Source organism: Pistacia vera, unplaced genomic scaffold, assembly GCF_008641045.1.
Source record: "Pistacia vera cultivar Batoury unplaced genomic scaffold, PisVer_v2 Contig192, whole genome shotgun sequence".
Classification (NCBI taxonomy): domain Eukaryota; kingdom Viridiplantae; phylum Streptophyta; class Magnoliopsida; order Sapindales; family Anacardiaceae; genus Pistacia; species Pistacia vera.
In genome coordinates, this window is record NW_022195993.1 from 1,838,778 (window position 1) to 1,861,536 (window position 22,759).

The window sequence follows — 22,759 nt, forward strand, 5'->3', positions numbered from 1 at the left end:
CTTTGTAAACATACATCCCTACAGCGACCCATCATCACTTGTTGGAAATCAGGATACAGTTTTATGTTTTGACTAGCTTACCTTCACCAATTGCCTTAAGTCTTGCCTGAACAGCCCCACTGCTCCCACAATATAATTTTGGACCATGAAACACATGCAATATGCCACCTACCTAATTAAATATATGTCCCAATCTTTTGATTACTTATTAATGATTTTATCAACTACTTTTATTATAACACAAGACTTTAATACAGAATTGATCGGCAAAATACAGTTTGGCAATTAATGTTCACGCAATAATTGTACTGCGTCTGAGAGATGGCTCGGAGACAAAAAGCACTAAATGGAAAACCATAAGCATCTCAAAGAATACATTCAGAAGAAACTTAAGGAAAGAGTACCGACCAACATTATACTTACAACTTTTTTATACAATCTTGATGTGACAATTCATGATTAATTAGCTTACAGTAGATTCCATCTGTCTAAATACAAACTTACCAATCGCAAACTATCATCTCAAGGTTATATAAAAAAATTGTATGAAAAAATTGTAAACGTAATTTTATTGAATAGAAAATACTGCTAATTCATTTGATTTATGTACGAAATCGGAAAAAGAACAAACACTTCAATGAAAATGGTATGCATTAGCAGGAATTCAGAGCTACCAGAGATTATATTAGCTGAACACTAATCAAGTATTTTTAAATGCATGAAATAGAAGGAAACATAACCAAGACAAATAATCAAGATTCAGAAAGCATGGGTGTCTCAGTCTGAGTTACATAATGGAACAGTACTGGTACTTATCGTCACTGACCACATACCAAACATCACAATGTTGACATGGCTTTGTAGTGTAAGTAATGACATCTTTCTTCTCATCCTTCTTCTCCTCCTTGGGAGGCCCTACACTATCGATCCTCGCAGTTTTCCTGAACTTTCTAACCTGCTTGATGATCTTCACTGGATCAGCTTCACCAATGACTGTTACTGTATTCTTTGATGGGTCCAAGACAATGGAAGTTATCCCTCCTAGTTCTGCAATTAACTTCATCACCTTTTGCCCGCACTTTGAGCAGAGTAGTTCCACTGACACTACAGTTTTCTGCACCAGAAAAAGAGTCAGATTCCTCAGTACTAAATATGAGCTCAGACCACTTAAAGTTTACCATACAGATGAACAGAAAGTTCTGCACATTGTCAGCGAGAGTTAAGAGTGGCTCAGAATAATGGTAAGTCATAAATTCAATATACAAAATATAGAACACTACATGAACATGAAGTAATATATAATTTATAATTCTATAAATTCAAGTAGAGATCGAACCTTCAACATGAATTTCGTTAAAGTATTACACCAACATAAATCATATAAAAAACTGGAATGGAAAAGCTGACTCAGAAAATATGTATAGGTCCCAAGTGACTATATATAAATCACTATCTTACTCCACTTCTTTATAATTCAATTGAAAGTAGTGGATAATACTTGAGCTTTTGGGTAGAATTTTGGTTGAAGACTAAATGTGGTGACAGAGTTAGTTGCTGACAAGTAAATGCTAGTAAGTAGGCTCTTGATTGTATCACCTATGAATTCCCATATACATTTAATGCAGATTTTTCACAGGCACGCACTAATCAAGACTTGAACCATATTTTGTAATATAAATGTAACTAAATTCTGTCAGGTAAGTAAAGCTTGGTGATCTCCAGAGACCACAAATAAGAATAAGGTGTGCCTCAGTTAACATGTATCAAAGTAAACTCCTAGTTCTTTAAGGTAATATTTTCCAATTACAAAACACAAATCAGACATCTGCTACAGCGATAAAATCATGCATTGATATGCTACCCAGTACGCATTATGTAAAACAACCATGAATTCTGATGCCACCAAAGCTATGAATATTAGACAAAATGATATTGGACATGGCATTCAGTATCTGAATCCAGCTTCTGTCTCACAAACGTTGCACTTGTTCAAAGTCCAACCAATCCAAACCGTGATTTTGTTTAAACAGTTTGATCCGGCTGTAACCACAAACTTTTTGTAGTTGTGGGTTGGAAATAACATTATTGTTTAGGACAGTAAATAAATCCATTAGTCTTTCAAGTGAATATTAGCAGGAACAGAAAAGTCAGCTGAATGGACAAAATTTGGCCCACCTCTGCAACCTAATCCTATTTAATTCATTTTTGGCTGTACGAGAGAGAGAGAGAGAGAGAGAGAGGACCTTCAACAAGTCAAGACTCATTTTTGAGTACATGGTAAAGCTGAGCTGCTACCAATGTATTCACCACATGATTGTTCAACTAGGCGGATTAAAATACCAACACTGCTCAACCGTAGTACGCAACCTTTAATTTGTTTGTACAAGGGAGAACCAAGCAATGAATTTAGAGACCAACTTCACCTCAGAACCGAAATCCAATGTAGAAACTTGTTCTATTTACTGAAAGAAAAGAAAAGAAAAAACTCTTGACTATTACTCAAAATATTCAATTTGTGTAAACCAGAAGTTGCATTTATAAAGTAAAACAATGTTGCTGCATTTAGAATATAATTTAAAAGGCAAAGTAAAGCATACCGTGGAGACAATTTCCAACAATACAAGATAGGTAATTTTGATAAAAGTAAATAAGATGGATTACAACATATTAAGGAAACAGAGAACATTAATCCAAATTCTTAAGTGTCACTATCATCAGCATGTATAAGAAAAGAGTAATGCTAAAATTACCAAGTATCCCATCTTTGTATCCAAAAGTGATGTGGCAGTTAATTTAATATAATTAAATCACTTATAAATCATCTCATCATTAAGTGTGATATCAAATTGAAGTCACATTGCTTAGGATACAAGAGATACTTACAAGTATTGCAATATTACTACATTAGTTAAAATATTAGAACCATCTTAACACATAAGTGTTCCTTTTATATTCATATTGACATGCTAGTGGCAAACCGTAAATACAAACAATTGAGGGTCATGTAAAACTAAAGAACACAGAGCACCGATTGTCCATGACCCAAGCAATTTCCCATGGCACTTCACCACTCTTACCAGCCCAAACATTTGCACAACTGTGTAAATAAAACCTTAAAGCAAATGCTTTTAATTGCATGTAATTCAAAAATTTACAGAACTTCTCTGTCAGGATTATTTGGCCCCTATAGTGGGCCCAAGAAAGAAATTTCAGATTTTTCACCAAGTGGCCACAGCTTTGAAGTGAATGCTTGTCCATGGTTATAGCTGAGATGACCAAGGACCATGATTCCACCCCGCACAAGTCAAAAGAGATCAGAAAGAGAGAATTCCCACAAAAGAAACAGTTTACGATATCCTGTAACTCTACTACGAATGTAGATGTAGTTTGAACAAGCAATTCTTCTTGTGCATCCTTTTGGAGGTCTCTTGACTAAAAACTTGAAATAATGTTGGGAACAATTTTTTTCTCACAGGCCAATCATTTGACACTTCAAAAACAATGAAAAAGAACTTTTTTTTCTGATAAGTGAAAAGAAAGACTGCAAAACATACAGAGCAGTCCTTTAACAGCTTCCTTTAACAGCTTCCAATCTTTAAAAAAACAAGTATTATCAAAGGAGCACTGCCATGACCTCAATTTCCACCATCAAAAGGTAAAGTAACGCAGTCCTAATCAGTTTCTACACCCCATAGTTAATTCAGAGATCCAGCTGTATGAATTAATAGGCCCATGTGGAATTGGGATGAAATGGCATTGAATTAGTTGGCATAGTGATTTCCTTACAGGCCCCTTTTACTCTGTTCTGTCATTTTCAACCCCTCTCCTTCATTAAGCCCCCAGCTAAAAGAAACAAGAATGAATAACTGACAGCCACCACAAGAAACCAGATGGTACGTCAATATATAGTTGAATGCTACTCCTTCATTAAGTCCCCAGCAAAAAGAAACAAGAATAAATAACTGACTCAGCCACCTCAAGAAACCAAATGGCACGTCAATATAGAGTTGAATGCCAAATTATGATGACAATAATACATTTGTGTGAATAAACATCGACTCAAAACCTGAGGTAGAGAAAAGCTTAATGGAGTACAAAGAACAAGAAGTGATCTTATTTTTTACTTAAATCAGTAATAGAAAGTAAAACAGAAGTCAATTATTAGTATCACTTGTTAGGGTAGACATAATTGTGCAAGCAATTTAACCATTTAACCAATTCTAAGGCAATTGATAATATGTTACATGACAGATCAAAGAAAGGGTATTCATCAAACTTAAGAACCAACTGAATTCAGTCATGGACCAAACCAATATGCAAAAAGTAAATCGAAGTCATTATATATATTTAGCTCAGATTAAATTGTCAAAACTTTCGGGTGCCACAACAGAAGTAGGAACAAACAAAAGAAAGATCCAGAAACTAATAAAAACTTGAGAAGTGAAATCCTAAGCCCACAAAGAAGGTAAGAAATGTGAAACGCAATACTAATAGTAGCCATACAAACTCTTAGAAAGTTAAGAAGTACAATTTAATAATGAACATATGTCAAACTACCAGCACTTACCAGCACTATGTTCAGCAAAAAGTATCCTCCAAGGCTCAGGATTGTATTTTTAATGTGTGTTTTAGTAATTGTTCATGGTGACATCTCTGTTGACTCCATGCTCACCACATAGCTTCTGAATGTAACAGTTCACTATTTTCTTGTCTTTTTCATAATGCTCCTCCATTTTCTCCAAAGGTTTCAAATCCAGGTCAATGAAATACACCTAGACAATTGCAACTTGGATAAATTTTCAATGTCACAAAAAAAAGCACCTTGGAGTGATAAAACTTCAAAGAAGCAAATTTAATAAATAAATATATCTAAAGAGTAGGTTGTGAAAACACCAACAAAATATTACCACAACATATATAATATTTTCCCTCAGATTTCATTGAATGATTAGAGAACAAAACTAAAGGCACATGGAAACTAAACACACACACACACACACACACATATATAAATATAACGATATAAATCTTAATATTTTCTACATCGAAAAGAATTTATAATCTGGTTATGGCATATGAATAATTTTATGCAAGCATCTATTTGAAATGTTGTACTTATGAGTAAGAGGTGATGATACCAATGTTCTCGAACAATTCATATCTCTCTCTCTCTCTCTCATTTTTTTTTTTTTTTAAATTTTATGGTAAATAAAAGGAGAATGGAAAAGGATCTGTGGTTTCAATCATGATCCAAACACTTCATTGTGGCTAATACCAACTGCACATGTAAAACTTGAATGCACCATGTAAAGTGCCATTTACCTTGTATTCAAAAACTTGGTTGGTTGATTCTAAGTAAACACTATTATAGGAAGATCCTGAAACCTCATCACCCTTTGGTCTAAAACAAATTATCAAACTACAGTCCTTTGCAGTTGCAGCTATCAAATAGTCCCTCACAATCTTCAAACTTTCATCCAAAGGAATGGAATGCCAAGAGGTATACTGGTGTGATACTTTCTGTTCATCTAAGTTTTTGCATGCCTTGCAAGGCTGAGAAATAATGTTGTAATATGCATGAATTGCCCCTTCAATGTCACAATAATCGAGCTTCTGAGCTTCAAGAAGTCGGTCCAGTATTCCAGAATGATAAGCTGCCTCAGAAACAAGCTGTATAAAACTATTTGTGCGCTGACCATCATCTGCTTGAATAACACACTTGAGAGCATCTTCAAATGCTTCTTCAATTGCAAAATTAGTACTGCCAGTGGTACCACCCAAGCCCCCAAGTATAAGAGAGCCATTCAAGAATACCCGCAAATTGTTCTGAGGAGTGGTATAGAGAGCTTTGATAGCTTTACTCATTCTTTCCTTGGACCCAGAGAACAGGTCCAGTGGATCATAGTCACTTAGCTCTGATATCTGTAACATAATTTGGAGATGTTTATCAGGATGAGAAGTGGAAATTAAATTAATTTTCAAGTTAGATAGCCATAAAGAGTATTCCTACTACAAGCAATATATGAAAAGAACTGGGCTTCTTTTAGAACAAAATCTTTTGCAAAAATTGAAGTGATATGATGGTATAAATATAAAAGACAACTAGCTGAGACTCAAAGAAATACATAGCGATTGGAAGAAAAATGACCTCCTTTTGATGCAACTTTAGGGCTTGATGTATTCTATAACGAGTCATTCTCCTTTTAATGGCATTTTCTTCAGCTATGAAGGATGAAACCGGGAGAAATCCACATTTGGGCTAATTTACAGGAAAAAATAGGTTACTAATGCAAAAATAGCATTATGAAGGTCAAAAGAAAAGGTATCATATAAACACTGACACACAAACAACAGTTTGAAAAATAAATGAAATGCAAGCAATAACTAGGGAGCACCTTAATTTCAACAGCAATGCAGGGTTCCCCATTGAGAATACCTGAAATGAAAATGTAGAATAAACTACCACTCCCTTGAATACAAAGCTTTTTTCTCTTTTTTAATACATGTAAGAAGATCTCAGTGCCTGCTTTTACAAGCTAAACTACCTGTTTACTGAATTTACTACAAGTACCATAAACAATAGAGGATACTTTTTTTTTTTCTTTTAGGAACATTTCAGAGGATCACGATTACCTTGAGGAAAAAGAGTATGATCAGACAAAAGAAGCACAGAATCACAATGTGCATCAACCTCAGCAGCATCAACTCGCAAGGCAGGACGCTGGCACAAAGCATCCTTTTGAACATACTCAAGAAATGCCCTGGTTACAAGGACACGCATCTGCCAAGTTCAACAAAGAGAGACAAAATAGATCATAATCACAACATTTTAACGGCCACTCAACATGATTTGAAATAGAATTCAAATGTTACTAACATTTTCGATAACACAATCAAATAAACAACAAACAAACACATTCAGTTTTCAATTGATGAAACCACAAGTACTAAGCTTTCATCCCGAGAATTCCATCACATCAATATTTATCACAAACAACATAAATTTCAATCATAGATAAAATTAATCCTCCAAAATTAATTTTAAGCAGGGCTGAATTGCAGCATATTCAAGGGAGATAGATGTGGACAAGGTGATTCATTATAAAAATACATAACTTCTGCTAAATTATATCCCATATTCTCCTATAAATCAGTTCTAACTAAAATTTCCACACTAAAGACTATGAAAGTACAAGTGAAGAAACATACTCCAGCATCAACGTGTTTGGGACCTAACAATGGGCTCATAACATGCTGAATATAAAGTTGCTCCAATGTTTCTTTGTTAGATGCCAATACTAGTTCTTCATAGTCTCTCCACACAAGTTGATCATGCCTTTCTAAGACCGAACTACCATTCACACACTCCTTCACCGGCTGTTTGGCTGTTCTGTTCCTTGGCACTTTTTGTATTCGCATCACTTTCCCGATCTTATATTTACAACAACAGTCCAGAAAAATTAGTAATAAGTCCAATTAATCAGTTTCTCTATTTTTTTGTTAAATTCTCCATGTTTCAACTTTTTAAATCGGAAGAAATAAAAAACTTATGGTATGAAGACGTACAAAAGCGGGAGAAGATCCGGTGTAAGCGAGAACAAGATTTACGGCTCCTTCTCCTCTATAAACCCAATCGGCAGCGTCCTTTTGGTCTAAAATGACCTCCATCATAGTGATATCTGAGATTCATTTCGACATCAGAGTACATTATACCATATTAATAATTTCAAAGCAAAAAGAAACAATAACCGTTGAAATTGGAGAAATCATCTTTGATTACCTGATCTAGAAATGGACAGAGACAGCTCCGATGAGATAGCTTAAAGCACAACGAGTGATGCAACTGGGGAATAAATGGTGAAATTGAAAAGTTGTTTTGCTTTGAAGCAACGAGTTTCAATTCCTCTGCTTGCGACAAAAATGGAGCATCCGATTCCAAGTCCAACGGCTGAAACTGAAAGAGCACAAATCACACCGTTTCGTTGAATTCCCACCTTTTGAAAAAAGCGAAAGACACATGGCATTATCAGCTCAGCCTCATCTGACTGATTAACTTCAAATTAAAAACAGAATTGATTTTCGAACTTGTATACTTTTATATCCCAGTAAAATTTTTGGGATAATTTACTGATGTTTTTGGAACAAGTCTTCTTTTTCGTTAACTGTATGCTTAAATTTCATAATATTCCCTTGATAAATAAAAAGTGCAATTACAGTTAGCTGGTAAAATATTTGGAGATGTCAAAATTCTTAATCATATTTCTCTGACTTCAAAATTATTTTCGAATCGTCTTTTGATTTAGTAGAGATACTTGGATTTATTACTTAGCAATTTTTAAATTCAAGTGTTTTATTACTTAACAATTTTTAAATTCAAGTGTTTCTCGTTGGTTGCTAATAAAAATAATTTTAGTATCTTGAAAAATTAATTGGCGCTATATATATATATGATCCAATATCTAACATATCTACCGATCACACAATCTTTATGACCATCTCCAACCCATTGCACCACCAAATTGGTCCAAAANTTCCACACTAAAGACTATGAAAGTACAAGTGAAGAAACATACTCCAGCATCAACGTGTTTGGGACCTAACAATGGGCTCATAACATGCTGAATATAAAGTTGCTCCAATGTTTCTTTGTTAGATGCCAATACTAGTTCTTCATAGTCTCTCCACACAAGTTGATCATGCCTTTCTAAGACCGAACTACCATTCACACACTCCTTCACCGGCTGTTTGGCTGTTCTGTTCCTTGGCACTTTTTGTATTCGCATCACTTTCCCGATCTTATATTTACAACAACAGTCCAGAAAAATTAGTAATAAGTCCAATTAATCAGTTTCTCTATTTTTTTGTTAAATTCTCCATGTTTCAACTTTTTAAATCGGAAGAAATAAAAAACTTATGGTATGACGACGTACAAAAGCCGGAGAAGATCCGGTGTAAGCGAGAACAAGATTTACGGCTCCTTCTCCTCTATAAACCCAATCGGCAGCGTCCTTTTGGTCAAAAATGACCTCCATTATAGTGATATCTGAGATTCATTTCGACATCAGAGTACATTATACCATATTAATAATTTCAAAGCAAAAAGAAACAATAACCGTTGAAATTGGAGAAATCATCTTTGATTACCTGATCTAGAAATGGACAGAGACAGCTCCGATGAGATAGCTTAAAGCACAACGAGTGATGCAACTGGGGAATAAATGGTGAAATTGAAAAGTTGTTTTGCTTTGAAGCAACGAGTTTCAATTCCTCTGCTTGCGACAAAAATGGAGCATCCGATTCCAAGTCCAACGGCTGAAACTGAAAGAGCACAAATCACACTGTTTCCTTGAATTCCCACCTTTTGAAAAAAGCGAAAGACACATGGCATTATCAGCTCAGCCTCATCTGACTGATTAACTTCAAATTAAAAACAGAATTGATTTTCGAACTTGTATACTTTTATATCCCAGTAAAATTTTTGGGATAATTTACTGATGTTTTTGGAACAAGTCTTCTTTTTCGTTAACTGTATGCTTAAATTTCATAATATTCCCTTGATAAATAAAAAGTGCAATTACAGTTAGCTGGTAAAATATTTGGAGATGTCAAAATTCTTAATCATATTTCTCTGACTTCAAAATTATTTTCGAATCGTCTTTTGATTTAGTAGAGATACTTGGATTTATTACTTAGCAATTTTTAAATTCAAGTGTTTTATTACTTAACAATTTTTAAATTCAAGTGTTTCTCGTTGGTTGCTAATAAAAATAATTTTAGTATCTTGAAAAATTAATTGGCGCTATATATATATATGATCCAATATCTAACATATCTACCGATCACACAATCTTTATGACCATCTCCAACCCATTGCACCACCAAATTGGTCCAAAATATATATATATATTTCTCTGACCCAATATCTAATATATCTAGTGATCATACAATCTTTATGACCTCTCCAACCCATTGTACCACCAAATTGGTCCAAAATATATATATATATTTCTCTGACCCAATAGCTAATATATCTAGCGATCACACAATCTTTATGACCATCTCCAACCCATTGCACCACCAAATTGGTGCAAATTTTAGTGTAAAATACTATTCCATCTCTAACCCATAACACCAAATATTACACCAAAAAAATATTCCTTATAATATTCTTTAGAATATTCTTTTTTTTCTTTTATTGTAATAATCAACAATTAATCTATTTCACTCATTATTTTTGTATATATTAATTAAATATTGGGAATGATATTTTTATTAAATAATAATTATTTTGAAAATTATACTAATTTAATAAAATTAAGCATTTATTTAATCAAATAAACATTATATTTAATATAGAAAAACATTACATCTAATATAAAATGATAAAAAAAAAACAAAAAAAAAAAAAAACAACAACAACATAAAGATAAAATTCCATATTGATAATAATTTAATTTTCCGAATTAGTATGTTCTTCCCACAAATATCAATTAATACATTTCGAAGAGCATGGTGAGCCTCTGTATCCTTAATTTGTTTATATCGAGCAAGAAAATTTCGAAATCGGACATTCTCATCTACGACAATTTCAACTTCGGGAGTTGGCGCTTCTATTTGAGAAGCTTGTGTTGTCCATTCAAGCTTTTGAGATTTGTGACTTATTCAAAAAGATGTGTTGTTCATTCAAGCTTTTGAGATTTGTGGCTTATTAAAAAAGATATGTTGTCCATTCAAGCTTTTGAGATTTGTGGCTTATTCAAAAAGATGTGTTGTCCGTTCAAGCTTATGTTATAAAAGGGCATACAACACATTAGTTTTGAACACATCTCTTCTACTTCCTCTTAGAAAAAAAAAAAGCATATATCTTCTTAATTCGTGTTACAAAATGACTACACAATGAAGTTCTTCGTACACAAATGAAGAAGACATGCATCTATGTCATATTTATCTTGATATTTCTCAAGACTCGATTTTAGGTGTAAACCAATCTAGTGATCAATTTTGGTCTCGAGTTGAGCTTGACTACAATAGTTCCAAACCCGTGTTTTTCACCCACGTTCGAAACAAAAGATCTTTGCAATGTCGAATGCGACTGATCTTTAAAGCTATTGGCAAATTGAGGGGATGCGTACGTAAAATTGAAAATATGAATCCAAGTGGTGCTTCTGAGCAAGATATTGTGAGTATTTGTCACATTTCATTCAAGCTTTTTTTTTTTTTTTTTTTTTTTTTTTTTTTAATTGATTTTAACGTTATATGTATATTGTTTTGTAGATGATTCAAGCCAAAATGTTACTAGCATAAGATAAAAGTTACGAGAAAGGTTTCAAATTTGATCATGCGTGGCCTATACTTAAGGATATTGAAAAATTTACAGATAATGTTAATGCCGCATAAGTATTTCAAAGGCAAACCGATAGGTTTGAATCACAAGAATCAGGGACTCTCACTTCAAAGACTCCCCAATCGATGTCTTGTGATATATCCTCAAATTCTCTAAATATAAGTGATGAAAATATTGGGGGAAGTTCAGCTCAACGACCCATTGGGGTGAAGAAAGCAAAATTTAAAAGGAAAAATGATAAAGAAGTTTTAAACAGTTTTGAAACTATTCAAGAAGAAAATCGACAGCTCGCTGCTATTTTCAATCGGGGCAACTCAGCTAGGGCACAAAATTATGAAATCCAAATGAAAAAATTGGCTTTGGCAGAATATCGAGAAGATAACAAAATTTTATTCAAGGATTTGAATTCTATAACCGATCCAAGCCTACGTGAGTTTTTTCAAAATGAGCTCAACAACAAGGTCAAGGATCTCAAAATAACTATAGTTTTTTTCAATATTTTGATGATCTTATTGGATCCAGAACTAATTTACCGGAATACTAAATTGTTATTTGAGTTTATGTTGTATTTTTTTTCAATTTTATGCTTTTAAATTAGTATTAATTTTTATTTTGAGTTATTGTAGTTTAATATTTGCATTGAATAAAGTTTTATTTTTAAATTTTCATCATTTTTTAAATTATATTATTATTATAAATAATAATCAAATTAAATTAAATACAAATACTCAAATTTGGTGTGATTTTTAGTGTAAAATTTAATACTCAAATTAACTTAACAAAATTAAAAAAATTAAAATTAAAAAAAATATATTTTTTTTTATTCTTGCTACAGTATTACGCCATTTTAGCGTAATACTGTAGCACCACGCCAAAATGGTGTGGTGTTTTAACCCACGCCAATTTGGTGTTTTTTACGCCATTTGGGGGTGGGGTGGAGATGTCCTAAGTCGGGTGGTCGGTTGCGTTGTAATCCTAAGCCGAATATTTTAAATCCAATTTCACTTGTTGCACCTTGAAAAGAATGGAAAAGGATTTGATAGTCCATGATAAAGCCACGTGAAACAGCGTCCCATCTTATGTTAGAGATTTAAATCCAAGTTGACTAGTAGAAATTAGTGAAAGTGACCCTTATCAATAATGAAAGGTTGGAGATATAAGGGTCGGTCACACATATAAAAGAAATCAAGTCTAATTTGAATAAAAATCTGTTTTTTTCAAGTAGTTTAATTTGGATATCTTGGACATGGTTCATACTATACACGAGGTTAACAGATTATAACATAAATATGATTAAGTTTAATCTTGTGTATTGTAATAGTAAAAAAACTTAATGAGAGAAAAAAAAAATACTGAAAGACAGAAGAGGACGAGTCAGCTACCATCACAATTATTGTATTATTACATATTTCTAAAACTCAATAAAACTTTTTTATTTTGAGCGTGGACGTAATTGCTTGAATTAAAAACGAATCTTTTTATTTTTCTTTTTCGATATTTTGTGTGATTTGGCAATTGTGTTCAACCGCTGGCAATTATTTCAAGAGGGCAGAAAATAAATGTGGTTCACGTGATTTTTTTTTCCAATAGCTTCTTATAAAATAAATGTCTGTCAGTTGTCATTCTCACGACTTACGCAATATCGGATGGTTCAAAGCAATCAAGGAAATTTGCATTTGATTTTTCCACAATCTCCTTGAGCAAAAGGTGTAGTTGATAAGATATTCGAAATATAACTTCAATGTAAGTTAGACAACTAAGAATTGATGCCTAATTTTATACTTTGGAAATATCACATAGACCATAACAATGTTGATTCCCCAACTAGCAAAATCTAAATTCTAAGTTTAAGAAAAGAAGAATAACATATCTAATTAATAATCGCATAATGACATGGCCAATAGTGTTAAACGCAGTATATGCTATTGGTAGACATCTTGTCGGATTCCTCCGTCAACTGTCAATCTTCTTTGGGTGTTATTGACCATTTCGAATTACCTTTACAGTTAATTTTAGTCCAAATGCAACATAATTAATTTTGATTTTGGATTTTTTTTTTTTTTTTTTTTTAACCGAGGTGTTCGAATTTATTTATGCGCGTCTTGACTAATTTTCTTTGTCATTGTTCCTAGATAAATCATAGACAAATGTACTATATTTGTATCAAACGGAGAACATTTGCGCCAAACGGAGAATCAAATATGAAACTGTATATGAAAGACTTAAAACCAAGTACAACTCTCTTGATTCGCCCTTATCACTGGACTACCTATAAATGAGTATTTCGGAATCATTTACAGTTACTCTCACATGATAGATAAATATTTTCACTATCTTTTTATTCTTTTAAGCCTAAAGAATAACTTCAATATTATTCCAGTATTGAAGTATTCCAGTATTCTTTATAACTTCAATATTATTCCAGTATCAGTTTAGTCCCAATCCATCGATATTACTGTAAAAATAATAGAAGGAATATAGCACAGTTAGCATGGATTTTATTCTATTTGAAATATATATATATACTGTATATAGATGACAACTCCCCTCCCATTTGCATTTGAACTTTAAGAAATCAGAATCATAAAAAGAAACCCTAAGTCAACTTTAAGATGAATTATATATGCTTTTTATTGTTTCTAGTTCATGTTTCTCTTCTTTTGCGAGCCAGAGCGGGCAAAGCCTAATTGACTAAGAGTGATGCTATAGGTACCAACGGATGAGTACTAATCTGTGTACTAACTAAAGTAAAGTACGGGTACTATATGTATAGTACGGGTACTATGTATAATTTTAACAAAAGTTAGTACACTAGTTTGTAAAATCCGTTAGTACGCAAAGTATTATTCATTGACTAATTGTGAGGGCATGTGGGGATAGTATTGGTCGGGTCGTTTATATCACGTGTAGAATAAAAACGTCGTACAAACATCATATCATCGGATGAAGAAGTGGCCTATGTTGCAGCATTGCTACAAGATAAACATGTGGATGTGGTTCGATTCCCACTTAATTATTCACCAAACAACAAACGAGTAGTTGCTTACTTTGTTATACTGCTAGTACTGGCACTGCATGCGATTTGATCTATGTCGGCAAGGTAGATATGGTCACGAAACTTTCATAAAATTTCTACTCCGTTTCGTCAAAGATTTGAAAACTTTTAACCCGGCCGTGCAGGTCTTCCCTCAGACAGTGAATTATATACATATGTTTCATTATTGTAGTTGAGGTTTGGTAGCCTAGACAATCGACGTACCTAAAAACAAAGAGATTGAAAGATCGAGAATATTACAGAAGAATCACATATTTACAGAGGAAAATTTTCGAGTTCATTAAACGCCCGCCTTTCATTTTAGTTTGTGGGTGGAAGCCCTAGCATTAATGATATATAATAAATGTTACGAAATTTGTGATTCAGAAAAGTANATTGACTAATTGTGAGGGCATGTGGGGATAGTATTGGTCGGTTCGTTTATATCACGTGTAGAATAAAAACGTCGTACAAACATTATATCATCGGATGAAGAAGTGGCCTATGTTGCAGCATTGCTACAAGATAAACATGTGGATGTGGTTCGATTCCCACTTAATTATTCACCAAACAACAAACGAGTAGTTGCTTACTTTGTTATACTACTAGTACTGGCACTGCATGCGATTTGATCTATGTCGGCAAGGTAGATATGGTCACGAAACTTTCATAAAATTTCTACTCCGTTTCGTCAAAGATTTGAAAACTTTTAACCCGGCCGTCCAGGTCTTCCCTCAGACAGTGAATTATATACATATGTTTCATTATTGTAGTTGAGGTTTGGTAGCCTAGACAATCGACGTACCTAAAAACAAAGAGATTGAAAGATAGAGAATATTATAGAAGAATCACATATTTACAGAGGAAAATTTTCGAGTTCATTAAACGCCCGCCTTTCATTTTAGTTTGTGGGTGGAAGCCCTAGCATTAATGATATATAATAAATGTTACGAAATTTGTGATTCAGAAAAATACATCATATAAGTAAATAAAGCAGGCACAGTACTGCACATAGGATGAAGGATAAATAGTCCTCACTCAATTTTTTTATTTTTTTATTTATGTGGTTTTCCCAATTTTTGCTCTTATTTTCCAAATACCATTTTTTCCTCCTTGCGCAGAGGAATAAGTGGTCCTTGCTGGAGAAGTTTCTATTGGTTAACATTAATTATATTTTGTTTTAATAAAACCCAATAAATGCATAGTTCTATGACATAATTTTACTGGACTTAATGTGATCATAAATTGTAGCCCAATACACTTCATTATTAATTAATTTGGGTTGACAGCAAAGTGTGTGATCTAGGGTTTACTAGGGCCTATAAGGGGAGGGACCGGTAAAACATTATATATTGGCTGCGTCTATCTCCGAAACGAATTAAGGTATGTTTTACCCATTTAAAAGCTGTCATTGAGAGCACCAAGATAGGAATACCAGTCTGAGATTTAGCAATCTCGTATACATTATGGCTCAGATTTTCTTAAAACCCCAAATATGTTAAATCAGTGTTTTGTTGTCTATGCGTGATTTTGTAATTAATTGGGTGTTGAATTTCCGCGTTTTGATCTTACAGTCCTAGGATACAGTTAGATACTTATATACTTCACATGTTTTTCTTCTCTCCTTAAATACCCAAGGCTTAAGAACCACGGACACCATTTCTTATAAGTTATAACTACTTACGTCTATGCCTGGTTCTACAAATAGGGTGGGGACGTTCTTAACGCTTCATTGGTTATCGGTTAAGAAAATACTCAGAGATGCAAGTCATGCAAGTTCTTCACATGAATGGAGGAGATGGTGAAACTAGTTATGCCAAAAATTGCTCCGTCCAGGTTAGTTTATTTATTTCTACCGTTCAGTACTTCAATCTTTTCTTTTGTAGAAGCTTATATCGCATCATTCCATGCCAACTCATTATAATTCTTGTGGTTTTTCCTAATCAATAATCCTAAATAAATAACAGTTTATATTTAAATTTTGTGTACTTATAGGACAAGATTATATCAATAGCAAAACCAGCAATCGAGGAAGCTGTACTGGGAATCTTAGACGACAATATTCCAGAGAGCTTTGGCATTGCAGATATGGGTTGCTCATCGGGACCCAACAGCTTCCGAGTTATCTCCGATATAATGAACATCATCTATGCCAAATGTTCGAATCTAGGCCGTCTCTCACCGGAGTTCAGGGTTATGTTGAATGATCTTCCTTGCAATGACTTCAATGCCATATTTGAGTCATTACCGTCATTCTTCAAGAAGCTAAAAGAAGAGAAGGGTAGCGGATTCGGGCCATGCTTTATAGCAGGTGCGGCTGGTTCGTTTTATGGTAGAGTATTCCCTAGGAAGAGTCTGCACTTTGTGCACTCTTCTTCAAGTCTCCACTGGCTCTCCCAGGTTAGCATGTCTCTTTCATACTTAAGTGTTTGATTCCTTAAACAGTTCTATTTTGAAAATGGAAGTTGTTAATTGAAAGAAAGTAAACCTCCTTTAGTGGAGAATAAGACCTGCAGTGGGCTTCCAACTCCACGTATTCTAAATGGAAAATGCTAACCTTATAAACTCTTCTCACAAACTTTCTTTCACAACCTTGATAAGACAGTTCGTAATTAGTTAACTTACAATGAGTTCTATCTAGGTCCTACTTGATAAATTGTGATTGACCAATTACAAGTTATCATCTTAGGGTTGTAAGAGAAAGTTTGTGAGAAGAGCACGTGGGTGTAACATTACTCATTCTAAATAGATCTAAAGTGCGTGTGAAAGGTTCATCTATTTTTTTAATTTGTATTATTGTTTTGAACCAAAATAAACTAGTTTAACTTCTATTACTATTACTGTACCACATTAATGTTGAAACTAAAAATCACGTTACAAATAAAGCATAAAATAATTACATAATACAATGATTTACTGTAATTCATTCCTTTTTTAAGGAGTTACGTTCAACATTCAAATAAGTGGTTTTTATTGAGTATCAAAAAACAAGAATACAAAGATGAAGAGTATCGATAACTCACTTTTCTCTCTGTTCTTTCACTCAATAAAGATTGGTTCACAATCCAATCTTACAAACTTTCTCTCATAATTCCGAAGTGGCAACTCACAATCAGTCAGCTTGTAATTGAGCAGGCATGACCCATTTACGAGTTGACCAATTGCGAGCTATCACGTCGGAGTTGTGAGAAAAAGTTGATGAGATTTGATTGTAAGTGTAGTATTGCCCTTCTCTCACCTTAGGTCTTTTTTCACTATTACATAAAATACATAATATAAATCTAACCATATTTGGGCTTACCCAAATCTAACCCAACCTAAGCCCAAATTTAAGTAAACTAATTCTAAATCCAATTAAACATTGGGCTTACCAGGCCCCTCACCCCTACTCGTTCACCGGTGAGTGAGACCCCTGAATGAGTCGTTATAGGTAAACAAACCGTCAAGGCTAAGAGATGTATACACCATATCTAGCAATTAGTCCCATGGTAACCACAAATATGTTTATGTTTGTGAACATGTTGTACTGTATGTGACCCAGTAACCATATTAATATAGTTTATTTAATTAATTTCTGGTGGTCTTTAATGATTGTTGAAAGAATAGATGTTATCTTACAAAAATTACATAATTTCAATTGTAAATATTTATTTAAAATAATTCTTATTTTTTATAGATAAAACATAATATATAATTTTTTAATTATTTAATTAATGCGATATTCATAGAAAAGATATTAATATTATTTAACAGTAAGACTGTAAGAGCAACAACTAACATGAAAATTATGTCAACTTCATAAAACTCAACGTGTCGCATGAGAGATACTACTCTCCATTATGTCACCAAGAGATACGTTATAATTGTTCCATCAGCAGTAAATTGTATAGTATTCAACCACTTGTATATATATACTGTATATATATAAAAATTAATTAATTGAAAATTTGTTGATTCTAGATTAATTATTGACAAATATGTACAGGTTCCACCTGCTCTAAATAGCAGTGCTAGCACAGCTTTGAATAAAGGAAAGATCTATATATCTAAGAGCAGCCCACAGAGCGTGTTGGATGCATACTCGATGCAGTACCAAAATGACTTTTCTCTTTTTCTTAAATCACGTGGAGAAGAAATACTTTCTGGAGGCCGAATGGTTTTGTCGTTCATGGGAAGGAGAACTTCTGATCCCACAACAGAAGAGAGTTGCTACCACTGGGAGCTCTTAGCACATGCACTAATGAGCATGGTTTCAGAGGTAATCAATATCATGATCAGGATTTAGTATAATGTGCATGCAATATGAACTAGCTTTTTCGATCAATTTGATTTGTGCTTGCAGGGTCTAATTGAAGAGGAAAAAGTTGATTCGTTCAACGCGCCTTACTATGCTCCATGCCCCGAAGAACTTAAATTGGAAGTAGAAAAGGAAGGGTCATTCATTATTGATCGCCTTGAAGCGTTTGAAATTGATTGGGATGGAGGTGTTGATGAAGCCGTAAATAACACATTGGGGGCACTGTCAAGAGGTCAGCGAGTAGCAAAGACTATAAGAGCCGTAGTGGAATCAATGGTGGCACATCACTTCGGAAATCACATACTGGACGAGTTATTTCGAAGGTATGCTCAGATGGTGGGCGATTACTTGTCGAAGACTCAAACCAAGTACATCAATTTAGTCATCTCGATTATCAGAAAGGGTTGAAACAAATAAAAGAGAGATGGGAAGCATATATAACTGATACTGGATTTAAATAATAATGTCTCTGTTAGTGAATCTTAAATATGTTGTCCATGCACAATAATATCAACCATACGTCTATTAACTTCTTAAAATATTCTCTCTAATATTCACAGTCTTGCCATTGAAATCCTAATTTCAAAGTTCAAACGATTGCATACGAGTGTGGAGCTATTTTAAAATTCGAAGAAGAAAGATAGCCAATGGAATTGGAAGTCACTAATAGAACGAGTGACGTATTCAGGGAAACCAATGAGTTGAGTCGTTTAACCGTTGATGCCCACTGAGGAAAGGCAAGTGGGAAACATTCTTTCAAATTCCATATGATGAAGAGACCCTGTAGCCCAAAATACCAGCATCGTTTTCTAAACCGTACACGTGTCTTTTCCTTTAATCATTTGTTGCCTCTGTTTTTAAGTTCAATTACGCAAATTAGTTCAGTAAATCAAAAATGCATCTCCTTACGCTTCACGAATATCCTTGCCTCTGTTTCTACCTGGTGCTTCTTGTTGGAAGCTTGATAATCTTGAATCTGCGCTACCGTAATATAGAATTACCGGCCCAGGCAGTCAAGGATTACCGTTGATCGGAGAGACCATGCAGTTCATGGCAGCTATTAATAGTGGCAAAGGCTTCTATGACTTTGTTCGAGTTCGTCGTATTAAGTAAAAGAATCTTTCGTATTAAATGTAAAATGATTATAAAGTAATGCACTTAACATAATTGAGCTGCTTGAATCTAATTGGACAGGTATGGGAATTGTTTTAAGACGAACATATTTGGGAAGACTAATGTATTGTTTCAAGCACTGAGTCAGCAAAGGTGATCCTAAACAATGATCTGGGGAAATTCACGAAGGGATACATAAGGTCAATTGCTGAACTTGTGGGGGATCAAAATTCAAAGCCTGCTATGTGCTTCTCCCCAACAACATAAATTGATTCTTAGTCGTTTGACTAACTTGTTCTCGTCAAGTTCTATATCTTTGTTTATCAAACAGTTTGATGAACCGATCATGGGAACTCTTCAAGCTTGGGAACATAGAGGCATAGTGGTGGTTCTGAATGAAGCTCCAAAGGCCTGTTTAACTAAACATAAATTAAAGACTATTTAGGCCGACTGGCTAAGGCCCCCGGCCCATGTCGAGGCCTAGGCCCCTTTAGGTCTAATACTATTTGGTAAACCAGATCAAAGTTTGCGTTTATTGATTTTTGTATTAAAATTAATGCAGATAACTTTTAGGGTACATTTGATTCAGGAAATATTAGATTACTGGAAAGTTAGATTACCTTAAGATTATTGGGAATCTTTAAGAAAATGTATTTGGTTAGTTGGAATAAATTAGTGGGTATGTTTTATTAATATGTTTAGTTGGGAGGAATAAATTGGTTGGTATGTTATTTAAATTAATGAATTGTCCTCTAATTAAATATTATTTTTTAATATTGATTATTATTTGGATTATTATTACCCCTTGCATTTAAAAACATAGCAAAAACAATCCCAAAATAAAAATTTAGAAAATCAACAAAGCACCTCCACCAACCCAGCCACCCCCGGCAACCACCGCTAGCAACCTAACGATAGACAGAAGGCAGGAAATGGCCTTCGTGCATCGTATGGCCATTTCAGGCCAGAGATCTTGCCAGAAATGACTAGATTGTGACAGATCTGGCTGTCAATGTGGTCGTTAACGATAATTGATTTGGCAGTTGACGGTCAGATTTGGCCGTCGAAGTGGTCGTTAATGGCCATCGATATGGCCGTTGATGGCCAAATCTCTGGCCGGACTTGCCATATCGATGCACGACGACCATTTCCGGCCTGTCGTATGCCTTCCGGCGGCAGCAGGGTGGTGGGGAGGTAGCTTGGGTGGGCTGCAATTTGTTTTGAATTCAAGGGTAATTTTGTCTAAAAAGTTAATTAATTGGGGTGAAATAGTAAAAGCAACATTTATGTAAATAAATTTAAAAATAAGGGCATTATTGTCTTAAAATTTTATTAATAAGGGATATAATTGTAACAAAAAAAAAGATTACCCTATTAATCTTACAATACCTCAGAAAATGGAGGAAATCAAATTACCTCAAATATTACCAACAATATCTATTATTGGTATTGAAGATTACTGGAATCTTATATTACTTGACAACCAAACGTGATAATTAAGTAATATAAGATGATATAACCCCAATAATCCTATATTATCCCCTATCAAATGCCCTCTTAGAGCAATGTGCAAAATGTTGACGAATATAGGGAGTGGAGAAGAACTAGAGACGCTGGAGAAGGATGTAGCATACGTTTATGAAGTGATGCTAGCATTCCCTCTTAAGTTACCCTGGACCAGTTTCTACAAAGGCCTTAAGGTATTTACTAAACCCACTGCTTACACATAAGCTGTACCCCAATCATAATTGGGCTGGTCATAGGGGTTTAAACTTTAAATGATTTTTCGGGCCATTGTTTTAAAACTCGGATAGGAAGGCAACCCGTTTGTTGCCCGAGTCACAGGTCAACCAGTCCAACTAGTCGGACCGATCAATTTTATTTTTTAAAAATTACATATTAATCCTTTAAATTTTAAAATATTACAAAAATTCCTCTAAAAAAGATAACTAGTCCCTACAATTTTTATTTATTTCAAAAATACCCCAAACAATTACCAATTCATCCCTAAATTTTTGATATATATCCAAAACACCCTTATAAAATTACAAATTAACCCTTATAATTTTGAAATATTACAAAAAAACTTCCCTAAGACTTGAACCGGACTGAAGAAGCTATTGGGTCTCGATCTGACCAGCTGGTCCGTTCCGGTTTTAAAAATAGAGATTCAAGCGTGAAAAAGAGTCATGGGGACATTGGAGAAAATGATTACTCTAAGGAGAAGAGGCTTAGAAGCCAATCGTGAAGATTTTCTACAGTACCTTTTCACAGAGGTTGATGAAACCCTGAGACTAACAGATGCAGATATACAGAAAACATTTTGACCATGATAATTGCACGTCAGCTTATGTCAAAGATTTATAGGAATAATGTTGTTGCCTTAGTGTAGTGTAAAATAACTAAATTCCTGTTAACTATTCTTGGTAAATATAATTGGCAGGTGAAGATACGACAGCAAGTGCAATCACATGGATGGTCAAGTGCCTGGGTGAAAACCAGGTGGTCTTAAACACACTTAATGTCAGACTATATGTATGCACCATTTTACATTAATATGATGCTCGCTAGAAGAAAATTGTGTGAGAAAACACGTATTTACACTTTTTTCAAGATTAAAGAGTGGTTGTCCAATACAGGTGACACATATTATGATAAATTAAACGGCTGTATAAACAAAATTCCACAGCGCCTTTCAAATATATGGAATTCAAAAGGATTTTGTTGGTTTAAGCCACTCAAAAGGGATGATTGACTATTAAGGATTTTCAGTGCATAGATTATTGGGTAGTTAAGGCTGGGATTAGGCAGGGTTTTACCTAATTCTTACCAGTCATTATATTGAGTTTGGTCTGGAAGAGTGATATGTATAAATGGTAAAGGCCAAGGTCAAAAGTAGTCGGGTATTTTTTTTTTAGAATTATTATGTATTTGGTTTGGCTCTACCTGATTTTAAATTTATCATTGCAAG

General features: G+C 34.0%; 3 protein-coding genes and 2 pseudogenes across 8 annotated transcripts; 3 read left to right on the forward strand and 2 right to left on the reverse strand.

The window, feature by feature from the left end:
• Positions 1–633: 633 nt before the first annotated feature.
• On the reverse strand, positions 634–9,483 carry LOC116127475 (inositol-pentakisphosphate 2-kinase-like). Of its 6 annotated transcripts, XM_031413131.1 has the most exons (10): positions 9,145–9,482; positions 8,931–9,043; positions 8,574–8,795; positions 6,634–6,781; positions 6,396–6,436; positions 6,149–6,259; positions 5,323–5,922; positions 4,568–4,772; positions 2,244–2,462; positions 634–1,114 (listed from the first exon to the last, which is right to left on the reverse strand). In XM_031413131.1, the coding sequence occupies exons 2-8, from the start codon at positions 9,030–9,032 to the stop codon at positions 4,629–4,631; spliced, it is 1,368 nt and encodes a 455-aa protein (XP_031268991.1). In that variant the 5' UTR covers positions 9,033–9,043; positions 9,145–9,482; the 3' UTR covers positions 634–1,114; positions 2,244–2,462; positions 4,568–4,628. The 6 variants fall into 6 exon arrangements, with proteins under 6 accessions (XP_031268991.1, XP_031268995.1, XP_031268992.1 ...); XM_031413135.1 differs by lacking the exon at positions 6,149–6,259 and having other exon boundaries at positions 9,145–9,483; XM_031413132.1 differs by lacking the exon at positions 2,244–2,462 and having other exon boundaries at positions 9,145–9,483.
• On the reverse strand, positions 788–1,250 carry LOC116127575 (heavy metal-associated isoprenylated plant protein 2-like). Its single transcript, XM_031413213.1, has 2 exons — positions 1,179–1,250; positions 788–1,114 (listed from the first exon to the last, which is right to left on the reverse strand). Exons 1-2 carry the CDS (start codon positions 1,248–1,250, stop codon positions 788–790), a joined length of 399 nt encoding a protein of 132 aa, XP_031269073.1.
• A 1,444-nt stretch (positions 9,484–10,927) lies between the features above and the next one.
• On the forward strand, positions 10,928–13,376 carry LOC116127576 (annotated as a pseudogene).
• A 2,537-nt stretch (positions 13,377–15,913) lies between these two features.
• Positions 15,914–19,120, forward strand: LOC116127647 (jasmonate O-methyltransferase-like). The gene is made up of 4 exons (XM_031413292.1): positions 15,914–16,214; positions 16,374–16,778; positions 18,364–18,636; positions 18,721–19,120. The coding sequence occupies exons 1-4, from the start codon at positions 16,140–16,142 to the stop codon at positions 19,081–19,083; spliced, it is 1,116 nt and encodes a 371-aa protein (XP_031269152.1). The 5' UTR covers positions 15,914–16,139; the 3' UTR covers positions 19,084–19,120.
• A 275-nt stretch (positions 19,121–19,395) lies between these two features.
• On the forward strand, positions 19,396–22,344 carry LOC116127577 (annotated as a pseudogene).
• Positions 22,345–22,759: the final 415 nt, after the last annotated feature.